At 37.1% G+C, this 15,114-nt stretch overlaps 1 protein-coding gene across 1 annotated transcript in view; it reads right to left on the reverse strand.

Moving 5' to 3' along the window:
- PKHD1 (PKHD1 ciliary IPT domain containing fibrocystin/polyductin) overlaps positions 1-15,114 on the reverse strand; it is a 282,461-nt gene that overhangs the window by 19,171 nt on the left and 248,176 nt on the right. Inside the window, exon 53 of the mRNA XM_063301310.1 lies at positions 7,691-8,699. Within this exon, the coding sequence (XP_063157380.1) occupies positions 7,691-8,699 (1,009 nt within the window). The remainder of the gene's footprint in view (positions 1-7,690; positions 8,700-15,114) is intronic.

Below are 15,114 nucleotides of genomic sequence, written 5' to 3' on the forward strand. Positions count from 1 at the left end.
TTCACATTAAACTGCAATCCATATTATGTAGAGTTTCTGGGTAGAGCTACTTGATGCAGATCTGCTTTGGGGTTCAGATAATTGCTTCAGATAGAGAGCCAGTTTGGTGTAGTGGTTAGGGCATCAGGTTAAAAACTGGAAGAGTGTGAGTTCTAGTCCTGCCTTAAGCACAAAGCCAGCTGTGTGACCTTGGGCCAGTCACTTTCTGTCAGCCCTAGGAAGGAGGCAATGTCAAAGCACTTCCAAAAAACCTTGCCAAGAAAACTGCAGGGACTTGTTCAGGCAGTCTCCAAGAATCTGACACAATTGAATGGATTAAAAAAAAATGCTTCAGATGACACTTGAAGGCTTAGTTTTAAATAACCAAGAGACCAGTGTTAGCAAATGTAGAACATTAGATATATTTGTTGAGCAAGAAGATTCCTGAAGGATGCTCTGAATTCCTGGCCAATCTGTCCAGTTATTCTTCTTGGTGTAGATACCTCTCTTTTGTTGTTCTACTAGTAGAGCTTTTCATAGTAGGCAACAGTTCCAGCCAGTCTATCTGGTATAGGATAAAACCATTTTCTCTGTGCCCACCCCCCTCAACTAGCCCCTTATCTTCTCATTCTGAAGCATTCAGATTTGGGTGATAATGGGGAGAACAATGCTTGTGTTTACAAATCCCTCTAGCTTTATAACAAATGAGTTTGCTCCCATAGTACAATTCCACCTTCCTCTGTCTCTCACCCCAGAGTGTTCTGCCCCTTCCAGCCATTCTGTGGTTGCTAATAGGAACCAGATGGTCCTTTTTTTACTCCCTTGAAGCATTAGGTTTAAGTCAAATTGTATGTTGTACAGATTTACAAAAGAGTGGTTTACTCTGTCAATTTTATAGGCCTAAATATCTAATTATGAGTGTTAAAAATGAATCCAGGCAGGCCTCTACTTTACTTCTTAAATTTAGCACCTGAGGAACAATAACTTATTAAACATAAACAGGATTGTGCCACAGGACAGAGTGTGCCAATTGGCTGCTGCAGCATATCCCAAGGTAATACCGCTTTAAACTCCACATAAACTCCTAACAGTTTCCTAACCTAAAACTAGACCGTAGGTGGTAGAATTTTTTACGATATGTTATAATAGTGCAATAAATCTGTTAGCTTAAAATCGAATCTCCGTGGCCTTTTAGAGAAATCATCATTAAATGCAAGGCCCTCTTAATGATGCCATCTTGGTGAAATTGTTTAATCTGCAAAGAGGGTGAAAGGTCACCAAATGAATTTTTTATAATACATCAACTTGACACGCAATAGGGAAAACTGTAATAGATAAAAGCAAAGGAAAAGGGCACTGTCTTCTTCTGATAGGTCAATAGCAGCCAAGAGAGTCACTCATCCTTCCACTTTTCCTTCCCTGCTCTGCTCCTTTCCCATTTAATATGGACACCCAATTAATACCTCAGCACCATAGACAACCTCATTTTAGGTGAATTATAGCCATTCCTTCCCCCTTCCCTGAAATGAAAGTGATCACAATACATCATAGCATTGTGTGAATTAACGTTAATTGATTCCAGTTACCAAGCATCGATGGGCCACTTATATAACCTGGGCCTTATTGGGAGCTGGAAGGGATGGAAGGAAGATTAGATTGCAGTGTCCGTTGCTTTGACGACGGCAGTCAGCTGACACCTTGTTAGGTGGTTGTACGGTTCTATTGCAAGCCCCAGTGGGGTCGTCAGTAAACTGGAGTGATGTCCAAACATCATTACATGCTGCTTCAATATTAAAGCAAAGGGATTAGCACCTTATTGCAAGCAACCTGGATTTGTCATTGTGCTGTCGTTATCCAATTTCTAGCTGATAATGTGACTATGGCCTGCGGGCACAAGGTCCTCCAGCAAAGATATAAAAAATTCCAACTGCCCAACAGCTAAAGTATTTAACCCTTCACCTGCTGTGCTTTTGGCCAGTTACCCATGTTCCTTTCTTTAAAAGGCTATGCTAGGCAGTGGGCAATGGCAAATGTTATATAGGCCCTGATGCCCTTCATTATGCCGTAATTTCATGTCGCTTCACACTTTCTCTAAATTAGCAGATAGAGATACAATTCCCCTTTTCCTAGGTCCAATGTATGTTGATGTTAACACACGTTGACTTCTGAAATGGATTTTTAGTGTACTGAATCAAAGATGATTGAAAAGTTCTCATATCAGAATATATTCCTGTTCCAGCGGTGATTTTATTTTATTTTTGCAAGATGCATTTTTTTTTAATAATCTGGACCCATAGCTTATGCATGAAATTACAATGAAAAAATAAGTATGCAAAAATGTTACATGAATTTATTATCTCAACTGCCTTGATGTGTTCTAAGGGAAATCCTGCACAGGACTTAGAACCATGCCCATGTCGCTTAAGTACAATAGTAGCAATAGCAACGCAAAGATAGGATTTGGAATACAGTAGTTTGGGTTTACTCTTAACCAAAGCTTCATACGCAATATGAGCAGATCACAAAGAGGAGACCCCAGTAGGACCTAGTTAACTTTATTTATATATGTTGGCAGACCTGTGTTGCTTCTTGTCTTCATTGCTTCTTTCCTGAGTTTTGATCACAATTTAGGAAAGTGAGGATATCTTGGAAAACTACAAGGGGAGACCAGGAAAAAAAAAATTGGAGTCTGAGTTCCTGTTAAGTTTAACAGATTCATAGCCAACACTGATCCATTTTATACCTATGAAATGGGGCGATATCTATTAATAAGCAGATTCAGATTGACGTGGCTTTAATTACAGGTAACAGGTACATCAGCACCTCTGATTCCAAAATTTAGAAGAAAAATAAGCCACAAATTAATATGGTAATTTTTAAATGAATAAAGCTTACAGGAAAATCCTGCAAGTTGTATAAAAACAAGTACATGCATTTTAAAGAAGAATTAATTTGCATTTACAAACTCTCCCCATAAGATCTGGCATCATTTAAGAAAAGAATGCTTGGCCCAAGGGAATTAAAGAGAGTTCACAGTTAATCTGGTCCAAATATGAAACACCTGTGGCTCAGAATGTGTTGTGAAATACTGAATCCAGAAAGGAGGCCCTTTAAATTAACAATATTGCTGGTGCCAAATTTATCCAAATCATATTCTTATTAGGAAACAATGTTGCAATCAAAGAAAAGCTCTGCATCTGCCCAGGCTTTTGTCATCTTTGGAGGTCTTCCTTTGGATCTCCCAACCAAGTGAAGTTAGGCATTAGGCTACAAGACATGGAGGTTTCTTGGCTGTGCCATCACTAGGGAAGCATGTCTACAGTTGTGTCAATGACAAAAGAAAACACTGATGTTCTCACATACATTTTCATAGTGTGCAAATCAGCTTGATTTTACGTCCTTTTTTGTTTATACAATGTTTTGTATGTTGTTGTTGTTTTTAACGTTTGAGTCAGAGGCAGCATTTTCAGAAGTGGTCGCCATTGCCTTTTCCTTGGGCAGAGAGGGAGTGACTCACTCAAGGTCACCCAGCTGGCTTTCATCTACCACTAGCTCAAACTGACTTTCCAGTATTATTGATATGGTGCATGGAGTCAACCCTGACTCCTGGTAACTGGAGGAACAACTCCATGCATTTTTCTTGGCAACATTTTTGGAAGTGGCTTGCTAGTACATTCTTCCTAGGGCTGTGTGAAAGTGACTGGTCCAAAGTTACTCAGCTAGCTTTTGTGACTAAAGCAGGACTAGAATCATGGTTTCCCAGCTTCTACTACAGTGTCTTTCACCACACACCAAACTGGTCCTCTTCTGTTATTTATTAATTGCACTTTATTATTCTCCCATTTTTCTCTCTTAAAGTTAATATTTAATGTTCTTAGCCATTCTGTAATCCAGCCAGAAAAGTATTTAATCTATTAGTGAATAGATTAAAAGCATTATAAATAAATAAAGGAGTAGGGGGTTGTGCATAAAAATAATCCAGTGTTTCCTAGTTCAACTCAAATCAGATTAAACAGAGATCATCCATATCACAGCTAGCCATACAATTCCTCCAGACATTTTATTTTCAGGTAATGGTGACATTTGTTGGATTTTTAAGAAAACTGTTTTTGTTCAAGACTGAGACAGAATACAACAAACTGCAACCATCATTTCCACTTCTCAGCTGAACTCCATCATGGCTGCCATATAGCTGTCACAACCATCCAAGAAGCCATTGCCACAATATATATTAATTTCTTCCTATTGAACTTGTTCTCTTTTGGCAAGAAATTAATCATTGCATAAGGGGTGTTTTGTCTTAACTCTTTTGTCATAGTTAGATTATTCTGCAATGGTGTTTATGCTGCTAGACAGCAATTATTACCCTCCACAGTGCAGACCTTTTAACCTACCTATTGCTGAAGACTCAAATTCTGAGCAAATATCGGAATGGACAGATTGCTATTTTGCACTTCATCAGACTGCTATGCTCTAAGTCTCTGCCCCACGGCCTGTCCTTAGTAGCACCACTAGTGCACAGCTGACCAACGATTACGGTTACCCACGTGGATCTGAATGCATTCTTGAATCCCTATAGGGAAGTTCTACAGAATGGGCAGTGATGTGGGTGATCAATGTAATCCTTCCTAGCTATATTCTCTTAATAAAGTCCTATCCAGTCTATCACAGAAAGGTGGGCAAACAAATAGATGGAATGACAACTAAAATGCAAATGATAGAAATTATAAAAGTAGTTATTTTAAAGCCTAGTCTTTGTCAAGGGAGGAAGGTATGTTTGTGTGTTGTAGAGTGTGGCCCAGACTATTGTTTTCCTGTGTAGTCTGGAGATTGTATAGAAATTTGAAAACTGCTCTGACATTTGCTAAGTAGTTGAAGAATAAAATCACATCCATCTTGATTTGGAAGCTGTTAACTCTTCAGTTAACAAATATATCAGTTTTTGAAAATGGTGATTGTTGACAACATGTTTGTGGCATATTCTGCCATTTTTCCATCATAGAGATGACATGGACGGCCCTGCCTTGAATCAAAATAGGTGGCAACCAAGAAAGTGTTCTTATTAAATATTACTACCCTTTTCTCATTCAGTATTTGGAGTAATACGATATTATAACATTGTTCCATTCTGTCAGCTGTTAAGTTGAAGTGAAAGTGTGGGATTTTAAAATGAATACATAGCCAAAAAGAAACAAACAAACAAACCCAAACTAGCAAAGTTTGTAGCACAAGGACATAATGTAAAATGTCTTAGATAGTCTTACATTCTCAGATGAGACAAATATACATAGTGTATTTAGTGACATGCAATATCCTTCTGTCTCTGTAATAGTCAATGCTCTTTAAAGTCACATATTCATCTACAAATATACATAGAATATTTGTTGATGAATATGTGACTTTAAAGAGCACTGACTATTACAGAGACAGAAGGATATTGCATGTCACTAATTTCCAATTTCCTTTGGCATTGCCATTGCTGTTAGTAAAAATATGTGTGTCTATATAAAAATAGTTAAAGTACAATATAGCTGCATAAAAATAAACATTGACATTGAAAGAGGTGATGAAATGGCTTGCGACTAAAATTTACCTTTATTGAAAAAAGTGGCTAGTCTCAGGCAACATTTTTAGAAAAAAATCTTGCTGAATTTTGACAGCAAGAGAGGGTGTGTATATGTGTATGTAGACTATCTCAAAGTTTATTTCATGGGTTGAAATGCACAAAAGAAGATACAGGGATCTTACGGATATGTGGTTATTCAAAGTAAATCCAGACAATTTCAGTAAATGAAGTTAGGATACTAGCTACTTATTATTCAATAAAAGCCTTTACCTACTTTCCCCTATCATTTTCAAAACTTCCTTGAACATGAATTATCTATTTTTAAAAAAGACAATTTGTATGTAAACATTTAAGCAAAAATTTGAGATTAGTTTTTCTACCCTTTATGACTGTATGCCTTCTCAAGATTATTCAGAGTTTTTGCTTACAGTGGCAAGTGGCAAAGATAAAATCAGTCAGAAAGCAGAATTTTGAAAAAAAAAAAAAGCTTGCATAGTTGGGCTGTTAATTAACTGCCATCAAGTCAATTGTCAATTCTCCGTGACCATGTAGATTTTCTCCAGTATGAACAGTTGGGCTGAACAGGAGTCATGCATGGAGTCATGAATTTTATTACTTGGGACTTTCCTGGAGTTATCACTCCTCACTCCCAAAGCACTCTTCCTTGCCCCTTGAATAGGAGTAATTGGAGATATTCATAATGTATGCTAAAAGGTGATTAGCATTTTAAAGAGGTCATCAAAGGTTGACCAAAGGTATTATGAATGAAGTTGGAAGTTTGTTTTTTTTAATTTAAAAAACTGTGCATGTGTGTCAGAGCTTCTTATAGACAATATATAGGTAGAAGGATGCAGACACAACTCTCTCCACCTCAAATTCCTTTCTTAACTGGATTACAATATTCAATTTATTGTTCAAAGGTAACAATTCTTGAGAAAAACTAATAAAAGTAACATTGTACCAATGATTCTATTCTGCTAAAAAGATGGGGAAAAGATGTATTTTAACATGCCAAATTTTAATTTCAATACTGCTCCATAGTCTACCTGCTTTTTGAAGTCCAGCATATGAAAAATGGGCAGGGCACACATTCCCAGATCTCTACAAGGTGATATGAATGACTACTTTCTAAAAGTTGCCTTGATTGAATTTTCCTTCCTTCCTAACACTTCTATCATAGTGGAATAGAATCTGCTGGCTGATTCAGTATCATTCCATTCTTATCCAGAACACCTGCCAAAGACCACAGACAAGTCCTAAAAGGATTGCACTGGCTGCTAATACATGACCAGTTGTGCTTTAATCTTATATTGTTTATGTTTAAAGCCCTTCATGCTTTACAAGCAAAATACTTGAGAAGACACCTCACCCTGCATGTACCTGCCCAAATATTAAGATGTAAAGTGGGATGTCTTCTCAATATCCATTGACTGGAAGAAGTGCATTATGTGGGGATGATGGAGAAGGCCTTCACTGTTGTGGCATCTTGGCTTTGCATTGCCCTTCCTCTAGAAGCCAGGTTGGTACTTATACTATCTGCCTTTCAGCATTAGGTAAATACTTGGGTTTTTATTTAAGTGTTTCTTTCTGTCCTTTATTTACTCTCCTTGGTTTTAAATTTATTCATTATTTAATTTGTTTGGTTTTAAATATTGTTGTCTGTTTTTATGGTGTGTTACCTGCCAGAAGCTTCTCCAAATAGCAGGAGAGTATAAGCACAACAAACAAACAAACAGCATAGGTTATGGCACCCAAATGGGCTACAGACAAAATTCTCACAAAATTCTTATTATTGTTATTAAATTAGCACATTAGCCATGTTCAGCACTTCAGATTCAAATTCGAAAACTGCTTTAGAACATACAGGAGTAGGGATGTAGCATATGTCTGGAGCACCTTATGTTTTTTCCCCAGATCATGTGGCTGCTTTAAGGTATTGCAGGTAGATGCTACCTTTGTGCTCCATGTACTCCTGAAACTCTTTGAGGGCTGCTGCACAGCATTACTATGCATGGTGACTGAGAAATAAGTCCCCTATCCTCTTCAGTGAGCCCTAGCTCTAAGAAAGGACAACAGTCTTAAGCTTGTTCTTGATACAGGTTTGACTTACTAAAAGTATGAGTAGTTAACAATCAACACACTTACCTAGGATTTTCTTTTGCTGGAACTGGAGCTGAGGAAACCATCACCACCAGAGTATCAACTGGCAATCTGAGAACATGCTGAAGTGCCCCAGTTTGTTGGGCATCAATAAGTGTACTGGCCAAACTGTTTAACCTGACAGTTGAAAATGAGGAAGCAAACTTATTTTTTAAGAAGTGTAATGGATCACTGATTTCAAGGATCAGCACTCTCAAGCCAGGTATTACATGGGGTGGATGGAAACTCCCCTGGGTTTTCTGTTGGCTGGTGCTATGATGAGTGAGTACACATGACCTCTTTGGGGGACACTGATATTTCCTCTTTGTACTATTGTCTGCAATAATCCTTAATGTGTCCTCATTTCCTGAAGTGTTGGAGACTGTTCTAATTTCATCCTGCCCAATTTGTAAAAAACTAGCCAACTGTTGAAGAAGCATTGCCTGAGCTTTCTCTCCAGTGTTCTCTTCTATGGTGAAAGCAGCATGAAGGGCACAATGGGTATGTATTTCTATAGATTCATCCCAGGGAACAGCAACGTACAGAAGATTCTCCTGAAAACTGAAGTAATTAGTTCCTGTTGTGGCATTTTCCCAAAAAAGCCTGGAAAAAAACAAGACTGGTTGAATGGAGTTCTTGTTCACAAAAACATGAAGGCTTCTTGGTTCATCATAGAAGATAGCTAAAAGTATCCTGACAATACCATGACCACCATTGAAATGGAGTCTTAATGACCAAGGAACTGGTCCAGCAAAGCAAATCTTTGAAAGCCTGTTTGATGGCAGTATAGAGTAAAATATCAAAGAAAGTTCTTTGGAGCAGCAAGGTCCCTGTGATGTGGCTTCACTGAAAGTGTCCACAAAGGTACTAGTTACCAATAAAGGTGGAGAGAAGTTCCTGTGATCTAAATCTGTATCCATACTTTCCAAAAACACCATTGCATGGTCAGTTTCTTTACAGAAATAAACATTGGATGAAGGCTTGAGAATGCACTTTCTTTCTTCCCTGTAAATGCCTGTTAAATAATAATTTAAAAAAAAAATCATCAGCATAGATTTACCAACTCTTATAATTTTAGTCACCAGTCTTCTAGAACCTAGCATTCATCTTAACACAGTATTTGAAAAGCAATTGTACACTATTTTAGTTTCCATCACAAGTGTATCAGAAATTCTAGATATAGGTGGGGAAAGGAAAAACTATAAATATTCATATATCTATTTCTAATGGAAAAAAATAATAGGATAAAGGCATTTTTGTTAAAAAAAATGTTGACTTATTTATTTTAACTTGTGACATATGCAGTTACATTAATATAATATGCAGATATATTAATGTAATTAATTAATTACATTAATTAATTAATTAATAATGTTATTAATGTATTAATGTGATCAGACAGGAAGAAGTTTATATAACTTTGCCAAATGTATCCCATTAATTGGGATAACTTCAAATCAGAGACAATTTGATATGAATTTATTCCATCAATTTCTGCATCACTATTTTTTAAAAGAAATAATGATACCAAAACTGCATTATTTTTTTTCTCCATAACATTTGCATTTTATCCTAAAATATACATTGTATATTTTATATACACATTTCCATATGCAAAAAAGAATTTGTATTCACAGAATGTTATATTTTTGTTGAACCTAAGACTTGCAAGTCTCCCAAAATTCAGAGAACTGCAAAAGGTGAAGTGTAACTATGTTCTGATCCGCATATTAAACTGAAAAATGCAAATCAGATTTGTTCATTTATGCAGCTCAAGCAAAAACCTCCAGCATCCCTAGCTGACTTTCCTGCAGAAAGCACAGATTATCCAGGTCTGAATATTATATTTAATTATGAAAATAAATGAGTGAAAATTCTGAATGGAGCAGCAACTATTATTTGGTTTGGTGAACAGATTTTGTTGAGGGCAGTGGCTGAAACCCACTTTCCTCATCCCAGGGGGGGAAAAAAAGGTTCTTAAGGATAGTTCTAAAATATTTAATAGTTGCCATTAAAAAGAGCTAGCATGATTCAATTTCAGCAGTAAATGGTGGCTTAGAGCATATTGGTTCTCAGGATAAAATACGCAGTAGAACAACAAACTACATTTCCCAGAAGAACCTTTGCTAGTGACTGTTACTGTGAAAGAAATTAGCCTAGACTCCTTCTCATCTCATACATTCTTCATTCTTCCATTTCAGATTAAATACATAAAATGCCAACTTCATAAAGCATAGTTTTAAGATGTTTTGCTTCAAACCGTCCTAAGGTAGGGTGCATCCTGAATCTCTGTCCACATGTTGCATATATCTTCTAGTTAATTGGATGAAGACAACAATATGCTATCTTCCAAGTAGTTTCTGCGTTAGAGATTCTAACTTGCAAAAAATAGCATGACCATCCTTGAAGTAAAATTGGACTTTGGTTGTGCTTGTAGCAGCGCTGCCCCAAATATGCCAAAATAGACTGGTACTGTACTTTCTACTAGCAGGGCATGCTGCACATGGCACAACTGCAACCAACACTGGGAGCCTCATTTAATACTACTCTAGCTGACTAAAAAGCATCATATGAAAGCCTCAACTTGACCATGATGAGCAGTGAAGGTCAATCACTATGGGTCTATCTGGTGAAAAGAATGTACTGTAAATTGAGGAATTGATAAAGGGCATGAATTGACAAAGGCAATGAAAGAAACAGAAATGGGTATATTATCAGTCTGGGAAACTAACAGAAGAAAGCTAGATCAGAATGGGGGTGGTTTGATCTTACAGAGTAGAATTGCTGAATACATGCAGAAAAGTGAAGCTGTAGCCTTAATTACAAATGACAGGGCTAAAATGTATGTTATGAAATACAAATTGGTATCAGCTAAGTTGCTGTGGGTGTGTATGAAAATAGAAATCAATACATTGGTGATGGTTGTGTGCTTCATTCTAATGAATGATGAAAATGGAAGAATCAGAGATGAGTTGGGAGAAAAATAGTAGAACATACTGAATCATATAGTTGTTTGTTTGTTGTATTTACATACCGGTGGATTCAGCAGTAATACCTTCCTGTAGTTTGCAACATAAAAAAATAAAAATTGTGTGAAACCTTTTAAACTGATAAAAACATATGAAATGCAATCTGAGGAAAATTATTCTACATGAGTAAATAGGTGGGAATGAGATAAGAGCACTAAAAAAGTGATGTGCCATTTAGAGAGCCAAGAATGAATGGCAATGCTGACTGGTATAATCTGCTTAGAAAATGTTTGTTTTAAACACACAGTTGACACAATGCACACAAAACAAAGGAATGAATATAGATATAAAAATGTGACTGATCTAATCATTTATGATTAAAGACTCAGGAAATTAGTGAGGATACAAGGCTGAATGTGAAACAGATTATTTACTGGTATTGTCAAGAGTGGATCTTGGTAAATATGGAAGCAAAAGAAGTAAAAGGAACTAGGATGAAAGCAGAAAGAAAAACTACAAATGCTGTATGAAAAAAGTTTTAATTATAGAGTGATTTCACAACAAAATGAATAGAAAATAGATGCATGGAAAGAGGATGTGGAAGCTGCTTGGAACAGAATTTTATTACCAAGTGCCACTGAACTGTGTAGAGTTACCTAATAGGAAGTATGGAAAGGGGTACTTGGTGGAATGATGAAGTGAAAGAGGTTGTGGATGAGGAAAGGGAATTATTATTATTGCAAAAAATGAGAAAAATATACTTTAAAAAGCTGAAAAGGAAGTCATAAATGCTGTGAGAGTGTTAAAAATATGTAAACTGGAGAAATGTTAAAATATAGATGCAGTTTGTGTACAAAGTGGCCATGTGACTTGTTTAACATATGTGGCAAGACTGGATATGTGCCCGATGATTGGAAGAAAGCTGTTACTGTTCCCCTACATAAAAAGAAAATTAGCCAGAGTGAATGCAAAAACTATAAATAAATAAATATGCTTGGAAAATGTTTCACAGAATTCTGATTGAAATGGTACAAGAGATGACAATGAGCAACATTTGGGAAGTGCAGTGTAGCTTTACGCCAGGCAAGGGGTGTACAGATCCAGTTTTTTGCTCTTCAGAAAGTCACTGAGAAATGTATGAATGTCAGAAAGAAAACTTATTATATGTTTGTTGAGCCAGAGAAAGTGTATTGAATAGACCTGAAGTATGAAATCTTTTTGCAAAGATGGATTTAAAGATTGGAGCTTCCATTATTCACTTTGGTAACTGATTCCTGCTGAAATTATTGGGTTAGTTTTAGACCATTCCTTGCAATTCACTGCTCATTTATCTGGGTATGGAAGAGACCCTTTAAGCCCCCAGTATGACCCTGGGTCAATGAGGGCACAAGGTTCCCAGGATTGCTTCCCTTCTTCGGGTTTCCTTATTTATCCTCAGGTAGCAAAGCAACACCTAAAAGGCCTGAATGCTGTTGGCCAAGCTGCTTCAGATGCTGTGGGAGTGTAACTTCTAAATCAGTTCCTCCATAGAGACAGAGGTGAGAAACATAGAATAGGGGGATGAAATGTGCCAAGCCTCTTAAATGTTTGCTTAATAAAAGCGTTCTTGATGTTGTTGATGGCAGAACACTGGCTGGGGGACTGGGAACAAATGTACTGGGCTAAGGGTCCATCAGTTGCTGTTGCTGCCCCAGCACCACCCAGTTTGGCCAGGTCATGATCGCACCCAGTCCTCCAGCTTTGCAGTTCTGCATTCCAATATGCCCTGGAATGAGGGAATAGGCATTTGTGTATAAAGAAATGTTTTGTCTGTCACTTGAATCCATTTGACCCACAGCCTATGCAGCACACATTGCCACAAACACGTCTGCACAGGCATGGATGCTCCAGACATGAGTCCACCACACAAAACAAAACAAAATAGAAAGTAGTTCTCAAGAAAGAGAGAAAACACAGCTGGCAGCACTTTCCAAATCAAAATTAAAAGGCTGGATCTGTGAAAATCAATTAGCTTGTATTACATTTTTCCCCTCAGCACCCCAAGATTAGGATGGCTCTTTTAGTGTGAGTGATTCTTGTCAGCAAGGAACTGAAAAAACCTGGAAGTCATCCTGGACTATTGAAGACAATTGTTGCTACCTGATCCCAGCAAACAGCTGAGTCAACCACTCACCTCCACGCTCCACCCCACCCGCCATGACCTGTCTCCTTTGCACGCCTCACTTCTGAGCCAGCCTCTCTCTGGAATGGCTGGGATCTCTGTTGCTCCTTTGTAAGCAGGTTGCTAGAATCCCAGTAGGTCACTTTCTCCCTCATTGCCCCCACTCCCTCCTCCTACTTAACAGCCTTATCTGCCAGTCACAATTTCTGCGGCCAGCAATTTTGATCACTTTTCAAATGAAAGCCATGCTGGCCTTGGTAATCATAATGTCATTTACAATTTGCCACAAAACACGTTTATTCAGTTAGTAGCACATCGGAGAAAAGAGAACTCCATATGAACTCATCGCTGAAGGCCTAATCTGATTATTTCCTCATGAAAATCCAAGCAGGGGTGCTCGTAAGCGGGGCTGGGAAGGGAAGAGGAAAGGGAGGCCTGTGTGCAGCTGACTCTCATCATCAACACAAATAGATAAGTGACACAGCGTGTCAGGGGCAGCATCTAATCTGCCTTGCGGCTCTCCTTGGAGAAAAAGGCCAGAGTGGACAGCCCTTAATAAATACTGATTGACCACTGAGGATTGAGGTGACACGAGCTATTTACATTGGGGATGAAGAACAACACTGATACATTCCAGAAGCTTCTTTCCAAATGACCAAAATTAAATTAAACTGGTTATGTTTTGGTGTGCAAAAAAAAGAGGGGGAGGGGAAGGTAAACTGGCATTCACATACCCACTGGTGTACACGTGTGCCATGAAAAGTCAGGAGAACCAAACTGAAGATGAATACTGAGGATCAAAGAGATGGGAGATATTTTTAAACCTAGGTGAATGCATAAGATCGAAGAGGTGAGGGTGAACATGCATATTTTTAAATCTAAGTGAATACATATGACTGAAGAGTTACATATGGATATGATTTGTTTGTTTGTTTGTTTGTTATATATACAAAAGAATATATGTATTTTTGTTTATTCACTCACATAAGACCCTGAACTCCATGGCAGGAGATATGCACATAGTGGGTGACACAGAAGTCTAATCTGCATCCAGGAAGAGACAAGCAACAGTATGTGTGTTTACTTTATTTCTTTTTTTCCATGTAAGATATGGCACTCTACTCTTCGCAATTTTTTTTTAAAAAAAACACCTTCACATCAAATTTGTTATTTTATTTAATTTACTTCTTTTCAAACACTCAAGTTGCTTGCAGGGTTTCTGACAAATATTAACTTTGTATCAATATTTGTCCTTCCTGTCGTGAAATGAGGATTTTCCACCTCATTTCACATTTGAAAAGAAAAATATGCCATGGGGGTCCTCTGCTTAGGAAAAAAGCACCCCACACAACTCATGTCCTTTATTTAGAAAATGGAGAAGAAGGAAAGTGTTTTTAAAATGTTCCTTAAAAACAGATGTTTTACTTAAAGGCACAGAGACCTTTGCTGTCTTTTAGCCACTTCTGTCCCCCATTTAAAGTTCTAACCTTAAAATTGAATGAAATATATCAACATTAATGAATTCTCCTTCAGGTTAGCATAAATATTTCCTGCAACTAATTTTTTCCGTAGTTTATGATAGATTTCATAATGCGTACTTGTAAAGAATAATACAAGCATTTTTGACTAAAACAAAGAGGTGTCATCAAGGTTCTCTAATAGGTATTTTATCAACATAAAATAAATGTATTGCAGTGTTATTTCCACCTGGCCAGTTTTGCCAGTCATATACTATATTTCTAATGCAAATATAAATGCAGGTACATAGTAAAAATAAAAGTGGTGACATAATTAATGGGGCACTATTTACATACTCTAGTTTAGTGGCCCTGGGCAAGCCATCAGATATATTCCACCATAAGGAAGTGAGGCAAATAATTCAGTAAACCATGAATAGAACTATATGTTTAGTTTCCTGCTGTCCCATAAACATTAGAGTAAGATCCTGCTGTGGATCTGTGTCATGGAAAAAAGTAGCTGTTGAATTTGATTTTAACTAAAGAAATACCATGCAAACAAGTGTTAAACAACACTTCTTTCAGTAAATCTGTATTTGTTCAAGCAAGCAAATTTCTCAAACACAAATATTCTATCTACAGGTTCCACAGATATATATATATATATATATATATTTCTCTAACCAAAATACACCATTTTATATGCAATTTTTGAGACAAGAAATATTTTAAAATGAATGGTAGTGGAATGCAGAAATTATGTGCCAATTCAAGCCACAAGATACTTTGTTTTCAATTCACACAATTTTTCATGCAAATAAATATGGGACAGATTTCTCTGAT

Source organism: Candoia aspera, chromosome 1 (assembly GCF_035149785.1).
Source record: "Candoia aspera isolate rCanAsp1 chromosome 1, rCanAsp1.hap2, whole genome shotgun sequence".
Classification (NCBI taxonomy): Eukaryota; Metazoa; Chordata; class Lepidosauria; order Squamata; family Boidae; genus Candoia; species Candoia aspera.